The following is a 15,048-nucleotide window of genomic DNA, read 5'->3' on the forward strand; positions in this document are numbered from 1 at the left end:
CACTCACAACCCAAGCCAGCACGTTTCCCACTGTCCCAAGGCTAACCGCCTGAGGCTGTTATCTCACACTGCCTCTTGAAAGGGCTGGGTCTGGACCATGTTTATAATTCTCAAGCAGGAGACAATTCAAAAAGCCCACCATTCTGTTTTTTCGTTCTTTCAAGTAAAAGCCAAACCAATTCCTATACAATTTTTAAAAAGAGCAATTTAATTTACACAGAAGTACTAAATGTACATAATTCTTTTAAAAAATTGTTATACACAATAAATACAGTACAAAATTATTTTATAGTACTATATTTTGTTTTTGAACTGTGATGAAGTTCAATCTGGTACCAGCAGGGGGAGGAAAGAAAAACTGGTTATTCTTTAATACTAAAAAAGAGTGGGGTATTACTTTTTGCTTCCTGATATTTGGAAAGCCTTCCTGTTAATTGGTGCTGGGTGGAAAAGCGGAAGGATTCAGAAGGGCCTAAATAGATTTGAATAACTTTTGAAAATGACCTTTCAGAATTATCCTCCCAAACCCATTTGGTGATGAGTTGAAGTGGGAAGGTGGAAGGTTCTCAAGAGTAGTGATCTGCATCTCTCATTCTCTTCTACAATACCCCCCCTTTAAAAAAATCCCTCAATGAAAATTTAAACATGCACAAAGATACAGGGGTTTTTCCCTCTGTTTTTGCACTTGTGAACAAAAATGCATGGTCTCTTTGTTTCAAAATACTGGAAAAATGTAAAATATACTTTCCCATAACAATGAGACAGCCAATGTATATTAATCTTTGATTTGATGGAAAAAGTTCCCCCCCTTAACGTAACCACATTGTAGTGAGAAGAGGCAGTGACCAAATGAGCTAGCGATCCCAAATCCACACTTTTTAGAAGAAAAATAAAAGGACACTAAACAAAAAGCCAAACAATTTCACATACATTTTTTATATATATATATATATATATAAAAGAAAAAACCCACTAGCCTGGGAGTTAAAACATCCCTTATTGCTTCCTAATCATACACGTTTCCCCCCACATTATGGTAACAAGGGGGTTATAGGTGGGGAGAACTGTAAGCTTTAGCAAGTAGTGTTTCAAAACCAAATCTGGTTTTTGTTTGGGATACTCCTCCAGCACCTCTTCATGATGCAAGAGGAACTGATATGCCCCCAAATCACCAGTTTCTGGCAGATGATGGAACTCAATTTGACTTTAGCAGAGGGAAGGAATTTGTGAGCTTTCCATTGCACACTGGCTGGTAAAGCCTGCATGTGCAGGAGTGCTGTGCATGCATCAGAGTATGTACAGAGCTTTGGATCAGGGCAACAAAGCATGACTATATTCTGGTTGCTCCTGGTCTCTTTCTAAAAGGCTGTAGCTAATGCTTTGCAATGGAGTATCACTTTTAAGGGGGAGGAAGATGGACAAGTGTTCCAGAACATTCCAAAAGGCTTTCTCTCCCTGCAAGAAATAAGTTTTAAAATGTCATGTTACACAGAACCAAAATTAAATCAAGAGCTGTGCAATTAAACTGTGGCCTGCTACAATGCATAAGTCAGACAGGGACATTACCATTCTTCTTTAAAGTTGTATAAACCTAATCCACATACACCTTTTAAATGATGGGGGTTGTGCAGGAGATATTCAGAGTGGATTGCATTTGTTAAAAAAAAAAAAGCTGCAGCCTGATCCAGAGATCCCTTGTGGGGACTCTGGTGTGGACACAATAGTTTCTGCACGAGGCACTATTCATTTATGTGTAATGGAGCACAAAAACTCTGGAACTGGGGCTCTGGCATACAATTTTCTTAAGCAATTTGCAAAATTGGTAAGATGGGAAGAGTTTTGAAACACATTTTGTCAAAGACAAGAGAGAGACAGAGAGAGATGGAGACCTTGTAACCCCCTTTTTGGTTCAATTACATCCCTAAAATGTTATCCAGTAAACTGCACTTTTAAGACACAAAGTTTTTTCTCTACTTCACAAGACACAGTAAAGCTTAAAGAAAGATTAGGCTTGGACCAACAGTGACATTCTCTAGCATTTTCTGTCTTACCCCTAACACAACATTTTAGGGTAGAAGGACTACTGGTATTGCCTCATTTTGGGGGGGGAGTGGGGGTGAAATGCAGCCACCAAGGACAACCAGCCACAGAACAGAAAAAAATGTATGCAGGTACATTCAGTAATGTGCGCACAGAAAGGCTTGGAGGAAGAAATGTAATGCAGAAATCTAGATGGGTTTACATGTTCTCTGTCCTTGGTCAAAAAGTGTGAGTGCAATGGTAAGGCAAGATAATAATAATTATTTGTTTTTAAAAAAGGCCTGCATTCAGTCTCTCTAGCCATATAGTTAAACTAGAGATACTGGTCAGCTCTCTACCTTCACATCCCAGAACTAATTTTGACAGACAGCTGTCAAACATGCCTTGCAACTGAACAGGTAAACAAAAAAGAATTTGTATGTTATATTTCTGTGTTTGCTCAAGTAGCCCTGCAGGAGCAAACATCCAAGGGAAAACGAGGCAGAACTTGAAAATAAAGCAATAAAGCCAACCAGACACATGCACAGAAGTGCACGGAGTGAGAGATGGGACAAAACTGCTCAGAACTCCAACAAATAGCTACTTTTAAGAGAACTTGTATGAGTCCTAGACAATTCAAACTGGTGACAAAATTAAAATGACTCCCTCATCTCTCCTTTTAAAACAAATGCCATAATGCCCAAGCTGTTTCTGCAAGCATATGCAAGATATACACCCCTCTCTCATACACATACACACGATTTTAGAATGAATATATCAAATGAGCACATGAATGAATGAATGATTTTAGAATGAATATATAAAATAAGGCCTCACTTAACTGTGTTTGGTTTCGGGGGGGGGGGAGTGAGCAAAAGAGTGTTGAGAATGTTAGAAGTTTTTCTGTATCCAGAAGAGACTAAGATGTTTTCACTGTTCTAATTGCCAAGTCCTTTTGAAGGCCCTGATTGAAAAACATATTCAGCAGTCTGGGAAAATCTAAATTTTAACCTTTTTAAAATGTGCATTTTCAGCATAACAGGTTGGCAGCTGAAATTCTGAAAATAATTGTTTATTGTCATTTTAAAGGAAAAACCTAGAAAAGTTACTGCATCTGCAGAGTTCTGGTTTCTGTAGCCTTTTCCCCAACAAAGCTGGCTAATTTGCTTTTTAAACAAAGTTGAAAACTTTTCATGACAATTTATCATCAGAGTTTTTGGCCAGGGACAGAGTGGTGGTGGAGGTCACCAGGGGAGGAAAGTATCAAAGAAACTTTGTTTCAGAGCTCCTTGCAGGGGGAAAATGTAGAAAAGGAGAGCGTGAAGGAATTCGGAAGGCAGCTGTAGCAAATTCCCGACTCCTGGAAACCAGAATTAAAGCATTTTTTTCTTGGAAAGAAATAAAGAAGTCTTGACGGTAGACGAGAGAAAATAAAAGATTTATAGCTAATGGGTGAATACAGATCACTTGGCACCATTCCAAAAGGACAAACAGCTTATCTTTGGGCCTTGCTTCTGCTCTTGGTTTATGCTTTGGGACAGCAGCCAAAAGAGTAGGTTGGCCTGTGTTTAATCTGAAACTTGGATGTCAAGAAAGGGTATTTCTTTTTTTTTTCTTTTTAGAAGCAGGGATTGTGGGATGCAGTGGCACAAAACAAGAAATCCAATTTTGATAGTAGATAAGCTGGCTGTTCATTAGTAGGCAACTGTGAAAATAAGAAAACAGGCCTCTGCTTAATAATAAAGAAAATAAAACTTTTTGGCAGCACCCATTGCTTTGTAAATTGTATGCAAGGGCATTATCATGTCTGCTTTTATTTTAGGTAGCACAACTAGTTTGGAGAGGAGACTAATTGTAGCCACAAGGAGTACACGTACAAAAAATCAGTACACACTGGGTTCTCACCACTGAATTTGACCCAACAGGAACCTAAACATGCCCCTGGAAATTTGGTGAGCTGGAAATACAACATTTTATCAGGGCAAGTACTTCAGACTGCAATGTGAGACAGAGATGGAGAGTCATCCTACCTGATAGGATTACAGTTAAGAAAGTCAAGTTGTAAAACTGCAAAGAGTACAAAATAAACTGGAACATTAAGAAACGATCTGTGAAGCAATAAAGGAAAAATCCTCTAGATGTTAAATCAACACTGACAATTTTACCCCTTTCTTTGTTCACCAACTGTGTACTACACTGTTCAGTAGGGTATTGGTATAATGAAGGAGGCTCTGAGTTTGGGGGGAAATTGCTCTCTCCCCCTCCCAATCCAGTCTTACTTACATAGAAGATTATCTTATACAGTACTGCAAAATTAGAGGATTTCTACAAGCACATACTAATGATATTGATGGCAGCGTATGAACTCTCTCTTGAGATCTCATCTTCACATGAGATCTCATCTTCACATGCAGTCTTGTTTTTATACTCTGTTGGATATGTACAAGGCTCAAAACAGAAGAAACCTCTCTCTAACTGTACTGTGTATGGTGATGGTGAGGACACAGACATGACCATAGGCAAGTTTTGGCACCTATAAACAGAAAATTATGGTCTGGATTTTGCATTAAATTTGATACTTGCAGATTAGTTTGGAAGATTGTGAATTACAAGTGCCTCCCAGTAAGGATCCTTTAACTTGAAGATGCTGAAAGCCAAGCCCAGCACTGCCCTTTTGAAGCTGGACAACAACACTATGTTGTAAAAGGTTTGGGGAAGAATCATCATGCCAGAGTAAGTTGCAATGTGCTATGGAGGACCCTGATATCTTCACTTGAAAACCCAAAGGTTAGCAACTCCAGCTCACATTTACTCTTCACAATGTCAATCTGCAAAACAACACAAGTCCTTGTCCTTTGGTACAGGCTGTTGTGGCTGTACTAGAAACAGAGAGAGACTCAAAACAGGAAAATATAGTAAGCTTCCATCACCTTTTCTTAATGGAAGAGCATATAAAGAGTAATGCAAAACTCCTCATCGAGGAGAAGCTGTATTACAGCTTAGGTCAGAGCAAGGATACTTTTAAGGGATTACAAACAAGGTAGAAGTAGCCCAGTGTTTTGTTAGTTAGCACCATTTCAAACATATCACTGATTTCTACTCATCAATGTACTATTTTCTGTTTGTGCCAAGTACTAACAATGGTCACAATAAGGTGCTACTTCACGTCACTAAAAAGATCTGACTGGCAAATACGCTTGCTCTTTTAAAAGCTGAGGAGTCTGCTACTTTTCCAACTTGTCTCCTGAGTGGTTCTGTAGATCTCCAGCTTGTGCAAAACTCCCTAAGCAGGAGACTGTCTGCTGACAAACCATCTCCAAGCCTGTTTTGCTCTTTTATCCTCACACAATCAAGCTGTGGAGGACATGAAGATGCTCTTAATTGTCTTTGGAAGCAGGCTAAAGAGATGCCTCCTTAAAAAAGAAGTTAAGCATTTGCCATTTCAGCAAACCTTCGCCCCTATAGAGTATGTGGCAGTAGAGGACATTAATAAGCTACATAAGAAACAAAGGAAAGAGATGGCATTTTCAAAGGTCTGAAATGGCACCTACGCAAAGTGGCAATGTCTTGCAAGGATAAGGAAGCTGTGAGTGGAAGAAGAAACACAGAGTGAAGTATGTCATGTGTGAAGGTTACAGCTGCAGAGGGTAGAAACAGAGACCTCAGTTGTACCATGTGGAGGGCCCATCGACAAACATCCTATATTTTCAGGTGCACGGCGTAAAGGATACTTACAGCTCTGTATCATAGCACTCCCATTTATCAATGGAAAGGGGAGACTCATGATTGGAAGACTTGGAATGGCAGAGCTCATACTGCTTATTTTGCATGCCCCCCTCTCTCTCTCATGTGTAAGTCTCTCGTGTATCCAGGTCTAAACTTTGTCAAGCTGATGTTAACCAAGGACTGTGTTCTACCATAGCTGTCTGTTCACACACAAGTTACCTCTGTGATGACAACTGTGATGTGGGAAAGTTTTATCTCTTTGCCTTTCTGTGAATGACGTCAGAGGTAATCTAAGAATTGTAAGCAGGTTGGTCTGCCAGCATATGACTTGCTTACAAACACTTGTATAAATCCTTTATACATTATGATTTCTGCTATGGGCATTAGTTTATTCCCATAGAAATACAAAATCTGACATACCATGGGAAAACTCTCTGATAAACAAGCCAAATTTTCCTGCTGACACTCAAATTCTATACTGGAAGTTGCATTCCAAAAAAGTTCCTAGGCATCATGGGGTAGAAAGAAAGGGTAGACAAAACGAGAATCATTGACAGGAAAATAAAACAGGAGATCTGATGTCAAAAGTGTGAACAAACAAGAGACAGAACTGAGTAAAGCTGCAAGAATGCCTCTTTTTATTCCCAGTCAGTGACTGGGAATAGCACAGCTATGTTAAAAGGCCTCACAGAAGACTTAACAGTGGCATTGCTACCTTCTCCTCCAGATGACAAGAGGAAGACACTAACAGTTTTCACTAAAGAGATTCCCACCCTATCCCATGACTCCTGTCCACATGCAGGTAGCAGAAAGAGAGATGAGAGGTGCAGCACCATGGTATTTAAACTGGGAGAAACCAAGGTGAGAAACTGAAACTCCAGGAGACAAATAGGGATGAAACACTGGCAGCTGCTGCAAAGGGTGAAAGAGCAAAAACACAGAGCCTGCTTGGCTTCCTGTCCTTGCCTGGCTGACCTTCTAAGCCCCAACATGGGAATGCCCAACCAACTGTACACCTCTTGCATTTTGAGTGGATTGCTATTGACAAAAGGTTCACTTGTTTTTAGAAGGGGAAGGGGAAGAGGTGAGAGAGAAAAGTACACCCTCTTGTCAGAACTTTCCTTGTTCCACCCATCATTACAGTATTAACCAGAGCCATGGCTGTCTGGAGAGGGACTGGTTTCCTCTTTGAAACTGGTTTATTTGTAAACTCAATCCATGCTTATTTGTTTTTAAGCATTAGTGTTTGTATCTTTTCTCCTTTCTTTTTTGCATTTTGTTCAGAATCTATTTTTATGTTAAAAAAGAAAAGCAGACAGTTTATACTTAAAATAACTTAAGAAACCTCACAAAATCAATTACATAAATTGCCCCTTGTGGCAACTCCTCTGGAGCCGTTCCCGTCCTGCCCCATTCCTTTGGCCTCCCTGCTGGCTTCTGTCTTGGAATTTACTAAAATGTCCAAAATATAGGTGTGGAGTTTGGAGGAGGGGGGGAATAAAACCCAATTATTATTTAGAGATTCAAATTAGCAATTTGTTACAGAATCTAAATATTACACAGCCAACACTACCACCTATGGGCCCCCAATCCAACCCCCTCCCACCTGCCTGCTTGGCATTTGCTGACTTTTTTTTTTAATGGTGCATGTGATGAGACAAGTGTATTGTAAATCCAGCCGTAGCTTGTACTTTACAACAACCAAACCCCATCATATAAATACTTGGATGGATGAAGCCTCTGTAGGACATTCTCACTGCCCGCCCCACCCCAGACCCCCACTCTTCCCTTCTGGTATCAGCTCTATTCTATCAGGTCTCTGGGAAGTGGCACCTTGGCTTCCAACCGTTTCCCAGCCAGCAGAAGCGTCGGTCCTTGGCTCTCTTTGTACAGTCTCTGCCCAGTTTAGAGTTCTGTTATCTGTTCAACGTCCTTGCTCCAAGGCCGCCATTGTGATTGGGGGCAAGGTAAGTGTCTGTGCGATGGGCAGGTGAAGAGAAAGGGGAGGAGGAGGAGTTGTATGAAGAGGAGGGTGTTCGGGTGTTCTGGCTTCCAGCCTGAGGTTGCTGCAAATTCAGGATACTGTCAATGGCGCTCTGTAGATGCTCATTGAGTGAGTCATCTGGGGGGCTATCACTGGAGAAGCTGGCATTGTCCACGTCGAAAGACTCTGACTTTCTACGTTTGGCTGGGGGCAGGGGCACCTCCCACGTAAGTTCAGAGGCAGGTCCATGGTCAGGTGGCTCTGTTTTTATCATCCTGTGATAAAATTCATCCTCAACCTCTGCTAATTCCTTCATAAGGCCACTGGTTGAATCGTCGGTCTTAGGAGGGGCAGGGCTCTCTTGCATCACTAGGGAACGGGCATCGCTCCGGTTGAAAAAGGTATGCTTGGCATTCTCTTCTGACCTGTTCTTCTCTGCCCCAGCCATGGAAGGGCTCTCATGAGTTTTGTGGGAGGTGATGACACTCCTGGAGCCACCATCCTGCTTGATGATGAGGGTGCTTGGCACCATACCAACTTTTGAGCTGCTCTCTTTCAGGCACGTGTCAGTGGCTTTATCTGCAGTGAAAGCTTCCACATTCTCACGGTATGTCTTACGGAGAGGAAGCCTGCAGTAAGTCACAATGGGCTTTTTCTCCATTGGAGCTGCTGTGATATGATCAATTGTCCCATTCATTTGTCCCGCCGTCGAGGTGGCAGCGGTGGTAGCAACAGCAGAAGCTGATGAGTGCTGCTCAGCTGTTTTGATCACTGTGCACATGGGAGGCGGTGTCTGGTGAACCGGGTCCAAGGCAGTGTTGTGAACCACTTTGCTAAGCCCCGCCTCTTGTTTGATCTTTAGTTTCAGTCCGATCCGGCTCCGAGCTTCATAGGTTTTGATGGGTGGCTTACTCCTAGAAGGCAAGGCATCCTCGTCGCCATCCAACGACGGAGAGGCCTTGGCCCACGTGACTGAGGGAGAGCCTCCACTGTGCTTGATGACCAGTTTTGTGGGGTTGATCTGGGTTGCCATCTGCACTGGAGGTGTCTTCAGGTTCTCAGAAGCCAAAGCAACACTGCTCGACAGAGAGCCCTGAGCCAGAGAAGAAGCAAAACTCTGCGACCGTGAAGATGAGGAGACATACTCATCTGCAAGAGAAAAAAAACCACTATTTCAGTCAAAAGCAGATTGAGAAGATCTTCTCATGCCACCATAGACTCAGGCAATAGTAATCACCAGGGCTATCAACAGCAAACTTTAACCCAGAGATGACTACTTCTCTAGTCTCAGGGGCCACTGTATTCTTTGATTACAAATTAGATTGATTACAAATTACAATCTAGCCTCCTTCACAGGTGCTGATGCTCTATAACAACATTGGCATCACATCACAGGAAACTGTCACAAATATGGAGTTCTTGCACCTACATGATAGGTCACAAATGTGTTTCTTGTAAGATCCCCCGAGGAGAAAGATTGCCCATCAGACCAATGCTGCTTTGGCGTTCCAGAAGTTGTCTTGCTATTTCATGCAAAAATGTTGGTATAAAACAAGGAAGGAGACTCATTGCTTCCTTTCCTTAAAAAAAACTGTTCAACAAAACTTTTACCACATCTATATTAAAACTTAGTGTGGTCAATGGGGATCAAATAAAATTGCTCTGCAAGCTTGTAGGCTGCTCATTGACCAACCATCATGCATTTGGTTGATTCAGCCAGGGCTGGCGCCAGGCATGACTGGGCTCTTGGGCACCAGCCTGCTCTAGGCCCTTGGGCACCAGAGCCCAACCCCCCTTGGGGAGCCCCCACCGCCATCTTGGTTGATGGCAGGCAGGTGTGCATAGTCATTCAGAGATGGGAGAGGTAGGTGGGGTGTGTGTGCAAGCTTATTGAAGCCTGTGCTGACTGTATTGTGGGGAGTGTCTGGGAGCTCCCTCTCTGCAATCCATGGCAGGGTTGGGAGCTGATGCTGCCGCAGATCACAGAACAGAGCACTACTCTCCTACCCTAAGGAGGGGCCCTTCAGGGGCTCTCAGCCAGGGCTCAACCTGATCACCCTTTGGTGCTGGCCCTGCATCCAGCTGAATAAGACATTTTTTTCTGTGTACACAACCCCTTCTTTCCTCCCTTTATAGCTCATTTCTTTTTTTCATCCGAACCACAAAATCTGGTTACCAGCTTTGGGACTTTGGATCTTAAACCAACTTCAAACTGTGGTTTGAAGATCTTGGCTTGTTCCAATGTTGGTAATCAAAGTTTCCCAGTTCAGATGAAAGAAGAAAATATGGTTCGTTGGATATATCTGCATTTTACCAAGGTGCATTGTGAACGTAGGAGAGATGGGACAGCATAGTAAAGACTTTTTCATATCTTGGTTTATTAAGATGAGATACGATTGTCCAAACACAACCAGCTTCTCAACCCACATTGCTTTATTTTTGACATGAAGCATTGGAGGTCAGGCCTGCTGGGAGTCAGCCCTCTGTCTTGGAAGTCTTTAATAGAGGTCACTGGTGAGAGAAAGGCAGTTGGCACTTGTTCAAAAGCACCCTGGTTTATAACAACTTCACATTTTGCATGGCTTAACTGAAATTTAAAATAGCAGGGTGTGGGGGAAACATATACACCAGAATAAGTAAGCTACACAGAGAAATGAAATAACTCTTCCCTTACCTGGCTTCTCCTTTGCAAGCTGCTTATCAAGAGCTAAGGTTGTCTTTTCTTCTTGTATGAACATCCGGTCGATCATCACCATCTCTGCTGAAGGACTGACTCTCTACCAGTGAAGTACAGAATATTGTGTCAGGGGCAATATTGTGTCAGGCAAAGCAGGCACTTAGAAATCACAGGGCTGAGCCTGATGAAGCCCCCTTCCCAATCTATATGTTTGTACATTCTTTCCCTTTCCCGTCTGCCTCACTGTTGAAATTTAGACTATTAAGGTCCTCAGGGTAGTGACTGCAGAACATTTATAAGGATGTGGCAGGGACTGATGAATGATTGAAACAATCATGTATTAAGAAGCCAGTGATAGAGGGGAAAGTAGTACATTTATTCTGTTGCTCTTCCTTTTGTTTGTATGTATAAATGGACAAGCTTTAGTTGGCCCGATGATCAGGTCGAATGGGAGGAAATGTGGTCATGAGGCACTCCTATATAAGAGCTTCTCTCCTCAGCAATCCACCAGTGTAGCTCTCCAGTCCTCAGGAGATGACACTGGTTCCCACCTCCAATGAAAAAATTCAGTTTTCTGCTTGTCTTTAATGAATTGATAGGGATTTAGACAAGTTGCTTGTTTTCCACAGATCTGTGTAAGAACCTATATATAAGAAGTCTTTAGCGTTGACAGTTGTGGAGGTGTTTTAAAATATGTAACCACTGTCCACAAAAAAATTCTAGTGTTCTGGCATCATTTATTGATTTGCATTAACTCATTCTAGGTACAGAACTTGGGTTTCTTTGAAACACAATGAGGGGTTTTTGGCAATGTATGTACAGTCCCACCTATTCTTCTCTCTCCACGAGATCACTTCTTCCTCAAGTTCATTCATAATCAAAGATATATAGCAGACTCAGAGAGTACCATATTACTGTGACAGGTTGCTCCCAAACACAACCATGTCATCCAGCTGAATGCCCGTCAGAGGCAAAGAACAGGAAAATCTATCTATTCAAAGAGGGAGCTGGTGAAGAAAACACTTACCCGTGATTCTTCCAAGAGCAGCAGGCGGTATTTGTTCAGCATGGCTTGTGTGCGTTTCAACAACTGTGTTGACACCATTTCAAACTCTTCATCTACTAGAAAACAGCACAACAGCAGGAAGGAAGGAAGGAAGGAAAAGGTTATATAATTGCCTATTGTAAATGAGAACTACTGTAAGGAAAGGTCTTCTAGTTACTGGGGGATGTTCGTAACGCACTAATGTAAAATTGTATGTATATTTCTCTCTAACAGCGCACCTTAAAGATGGACAAATTTATTTTGGCATGAATTTTCATAGACAGCCTATTTTATCAGATGCCTTAAGTGATTTAGAAGGTTTAGTAAGTATATATACAAATGGGTACCCACATGACAGTCACGTGCAGTATGCCCCAAAGGTGCAAAAATAAAAATGCAAAAGGGTTGCTAATGCAGGTGCATCCCAACCCTATGAGGGATTCAGGACAGAGAAATTCAATTGGGATTTCAGTTGATTTGAGTAGTTCTCCTTCACTCCCACTGCAGTCATGACATGAGGATTATCATTATCAGTAGGGATACAGTAGTGGAATTGGACAGAATGGGGAGCTAGTGCCTGGAGAACTAATAGATAAGCTTTGGAAAACAGAGTTAATCCAACCATTTGCATTTGATGTAGGTGAGTCCCAGATGAAACTCACCTTTCCGACAGTCATGGGGAGAAGGCAATGCTCCCTGGTATACGTGGTATGGTAGGAGCCTCTGTAAGGCATCTTCAAATGAACGAAATGATGTTTTGTAATCAGGATGCAGCACTGCTCCTTGGTGTTTATGCAGCTGTTCCAAGAAACTAAAGGAAGCAGTAGAAAAGGCGGCAAGTGAGTTTTATCCCAGGGTATCTCTCCCAGCAAACCTCATGTGGCGATTCAAGCCTGGGTCTTCCCAGTCCAAGACCAACACTTGATGCTTACACAACATTGGCTCAAAAATATTTAGATACCATCAGCCATATCTTCCTTTAGAATTTCACAAGCCATGAAAAATTGGCACCCCTAGCTCATGGGAAATGAAATAGAACTGGTTGATTGTGGGACAAGCTTTGTCATAAACCAAGCATGAGGTCTGTGGACCATATTAGGTTTGCCAGGGATCCTAATTTAGTCTGTGATGCCATTTCCCCCCAACTTTGCACATCTGCCCCATAATGCATGTCGTATGTCAGCTGATGTTGTTCCATTTGGAATATTTGTATGTGTAGCGGTTTTATTTCTTTTTACAATTGTAGACATGGTTGTTGTAGCCCAATCTAGGATCTTATGGTGAAGGGTGCATAATCAATCAATCAATCAGGTGTGGGCTAGATAAAGCCATGGCTACAAATAAGCAAAACCTTAGACTGTTCCTCTGCCCACAGGGCTTGCATTTCATGCCTTTTAAATCTGGTGTCAAGTGCAATTCCCACTGGAATTGAATCCACTCAGGAACTCCTGAGTGGAGCTGATCCTTGCCAAAAGAAGGGCTTGCATTTGGCGCTGGATGCAAGTCTTGCTTTGGCAGGAATTCGTCTAGCCACAGCTTGGAATTCAAGCTGCAAAGGAAGAATCCAGAGTACACTCAAGAGTGTGCTTCTAATGCTTTCTTTCTAGTTCAATCACCTGATCTCATCTGGTGGGCGGCCCCAACCACCTAATAAACATGGTTTGTGGAGGGTGCGCCAGTTCTGGATCCAGCCTGCTGGCCTGATCTAGTTCCCCACCTCTGATAAATACTATCATCCCACTGCATTGCTTCTGTTCTTAGGATTACATATTTGTTGGAGTCCTCTGGTACAGACTTACCAAGCTTCCTTGCTGGGCTGTAGCATTGGAGGCGGCTTTTTCAGGCTTCCAAGCTTGCTATCGTACTGGTGAGGAAAGGAAACATAAGAACAAAGAGGCAACAGGTGAACTGGAGACCACAAAGAAAAGCACCTCCTACTTCCATATAAGTGGGCCAGAGTGAACAAAGGCAAATATATAGGATGGATGGATGGTTTTGGAGGGTTAAGGCAAATGCAGAGATGTGCTTGTAATGAGGCAGCCTTCTGGTTAAAATTGTGCTCATAATAAGATGATGCTAATAAGGCAAATGTATGGTGTCCATGCAAGAAAATTAAGAGACTTTGGTAGATAGTGATGGAGAGTTCTCATAATCTTAGACGCTTTAGACAAATAGGTTCAGAAGAGAGCAAAAAAGATGGTTAGATGCATAGAAAACAAGTTCTATGAGGAAAGGTTGAAAGAATTGGGTACATTTAGTCTGGAGAAGACTGAAGCGTGTGTGTGACAATATAGCACTCTTCAAATATTGGAAGGATGTTACACAGAAGAGGGCAAAGGCTACTACTCCAGGGGGCAGGGCTACATCTAATGGGGTTAAGTTTCAAAAAGGTGTGTTTTATTAACAGGAAGAACCGTCTGAACAGAGCCAATTACCTGGGGTGGAGGCTGTCCGTCACTGGAAGTTTTCAAGCAAAGGCTGGATTGCCATTTGCTGTACATGCTCTAGCTCTGCATTTCATGCACTGAGCAGAAGGAGGGTAAGTGTGAATCTACAAAGTCTCCTCCTACTCTATGATTCTATGAAAATTTGGAACCTGATGTTGGTAAAACTGAATTCTTTAGTAAGACTGAGAGAAGACCAGCCACCAACAAGAATGTCTATAGTCATATCAGGACAGATCCAAGTGGGATGCCCAATGTACCATCCTGTTGGCTTTGTATGATCAGTTTCAGTCGTTACAGCTTGAGAATGTGAGCAAGGTGCTTGCAGAGGCTCAGACAAGCTATTGGAAGGACTGCCTTTTATTGATTGATTGATTGATTGATTGATTGATTGATTGATTGATTGATTGACTGATTGATTGCACTTGTATACCGCCCCATAGCCAAAGCTCTCTGGGCGGTTTACAGCAATCAAAAACATTAAAACAAATACACAATTTAAAAACATATTTTAAAAACAATTTAAAACACAATTTTAAAATTCAAAACAATATAAAAAACAATTTAAAATCACATACTAAAATGCCTGGGAGAAAAGGAAAGTCTTGACCTGGCGCCAAAAAGATAACAGTGATGGCACCAGGCACACCTCGTCAGGGAGATCATTCTGTAATTTGGGGGCCACCACTGAGAAGGCCCTCTCCCTTGTTGCCACCCTCCAAGCTTCCCTTGGAGTAGGCACCCGGAGGAGGGCCTTTGATCTTGAACGTAGTGTACGGTTGGGTTCTTATCGGGAGAGGCGTTCCATCAGGTATTGTGGTCCCAAGCCGTGTAAGGCTTTATAGGTCAAAACCAGCACCTTGAATCGAGCTCGGAAGCATACAGGCAGCCAATGCAAGCGGGCCAGAATTGGTTTTATATGTTCGGACCATCTGGTCCCTGTTACCAATCTGGCCGCTGCATTTTGCACAAGCTGCAGTTTCTGAACCGTCTTCAAAGGCAGCCACACGTAGAGTGCATTGCAGTAATCTAATTTGGAGGTTACCAGAGCATGGACAACTGAAGCCAGGTTATCCCTGTCGAGATAGCGATGTAGTTGGGCCATCAACCAAAGTTGGTAGAAGGCACTCCGTGCCACCGATGCTACCTGAGC

The 15,048-nt window shown here is 42.4% G+C and overlaps 1 protein-coding gene across 5 annotated transcripts in view; it reads right to left on the bottom strand.

The window, feature by feature from the left end:
• Nucleotides 1–185: 185 nt before the first annotated feature.
• The window catches only part of BICRA (BRD4 interacting chromatin remodeling complex associated protein), a 130,246-nt gene continuing 115,383 nt past the window's right edge, over nt 186–15,048 (bottom strand). For 4 of the 5 annotated variants that reach the window (XM_061596328.1, XM_061596331.1, XM_061596326.1 and 1 more), the window contains exons 12-16: nt 13,251–13,315; nt 12,114–12,262; nt 11,434–11,528; nt 10,404–10,506; nt 186–8,878 (exon numbers count right to left, since the gene is read on the bottom strand). In XM_061596328.1, the coding sequence (XP_061452312.1) occupies nt 7,662–8,878; nt 10,404–10,506; nt 11,434–11,528; nt 12,114–12,262; nt 13,251–13,315 (1,629 nt within the window). In that variant the 3' untranslated portion in view covers nt 186–7,661. The remainder of the gene's footprint in view (nt 8,879–10,403; nt 10,507–11,433; nt 11,529–12,113; nt 12,263–13,250; nt 13,316–15,048) is intronic. The other variant, XM_061596329.1, reaches the window with a different exon arrangement.

The sequence above is a fragment of the Rhineura floridana genome, chromosome 15 (genome assembly GCF_030035675.1).
Source record: "Rhineura floridana isolate rRhiFlo1 chromosome 15, rRhiFlo1.hap2, whole genome shotgun sequence".
In the NCBI taxonomy this organism is placed as follows: domain Eukaryota; kingdom Metazoa; phylum Chordata; class Lepidosauria; order Squamata; family Rhineuridae; genus Rhineura; species Rhineura floridana.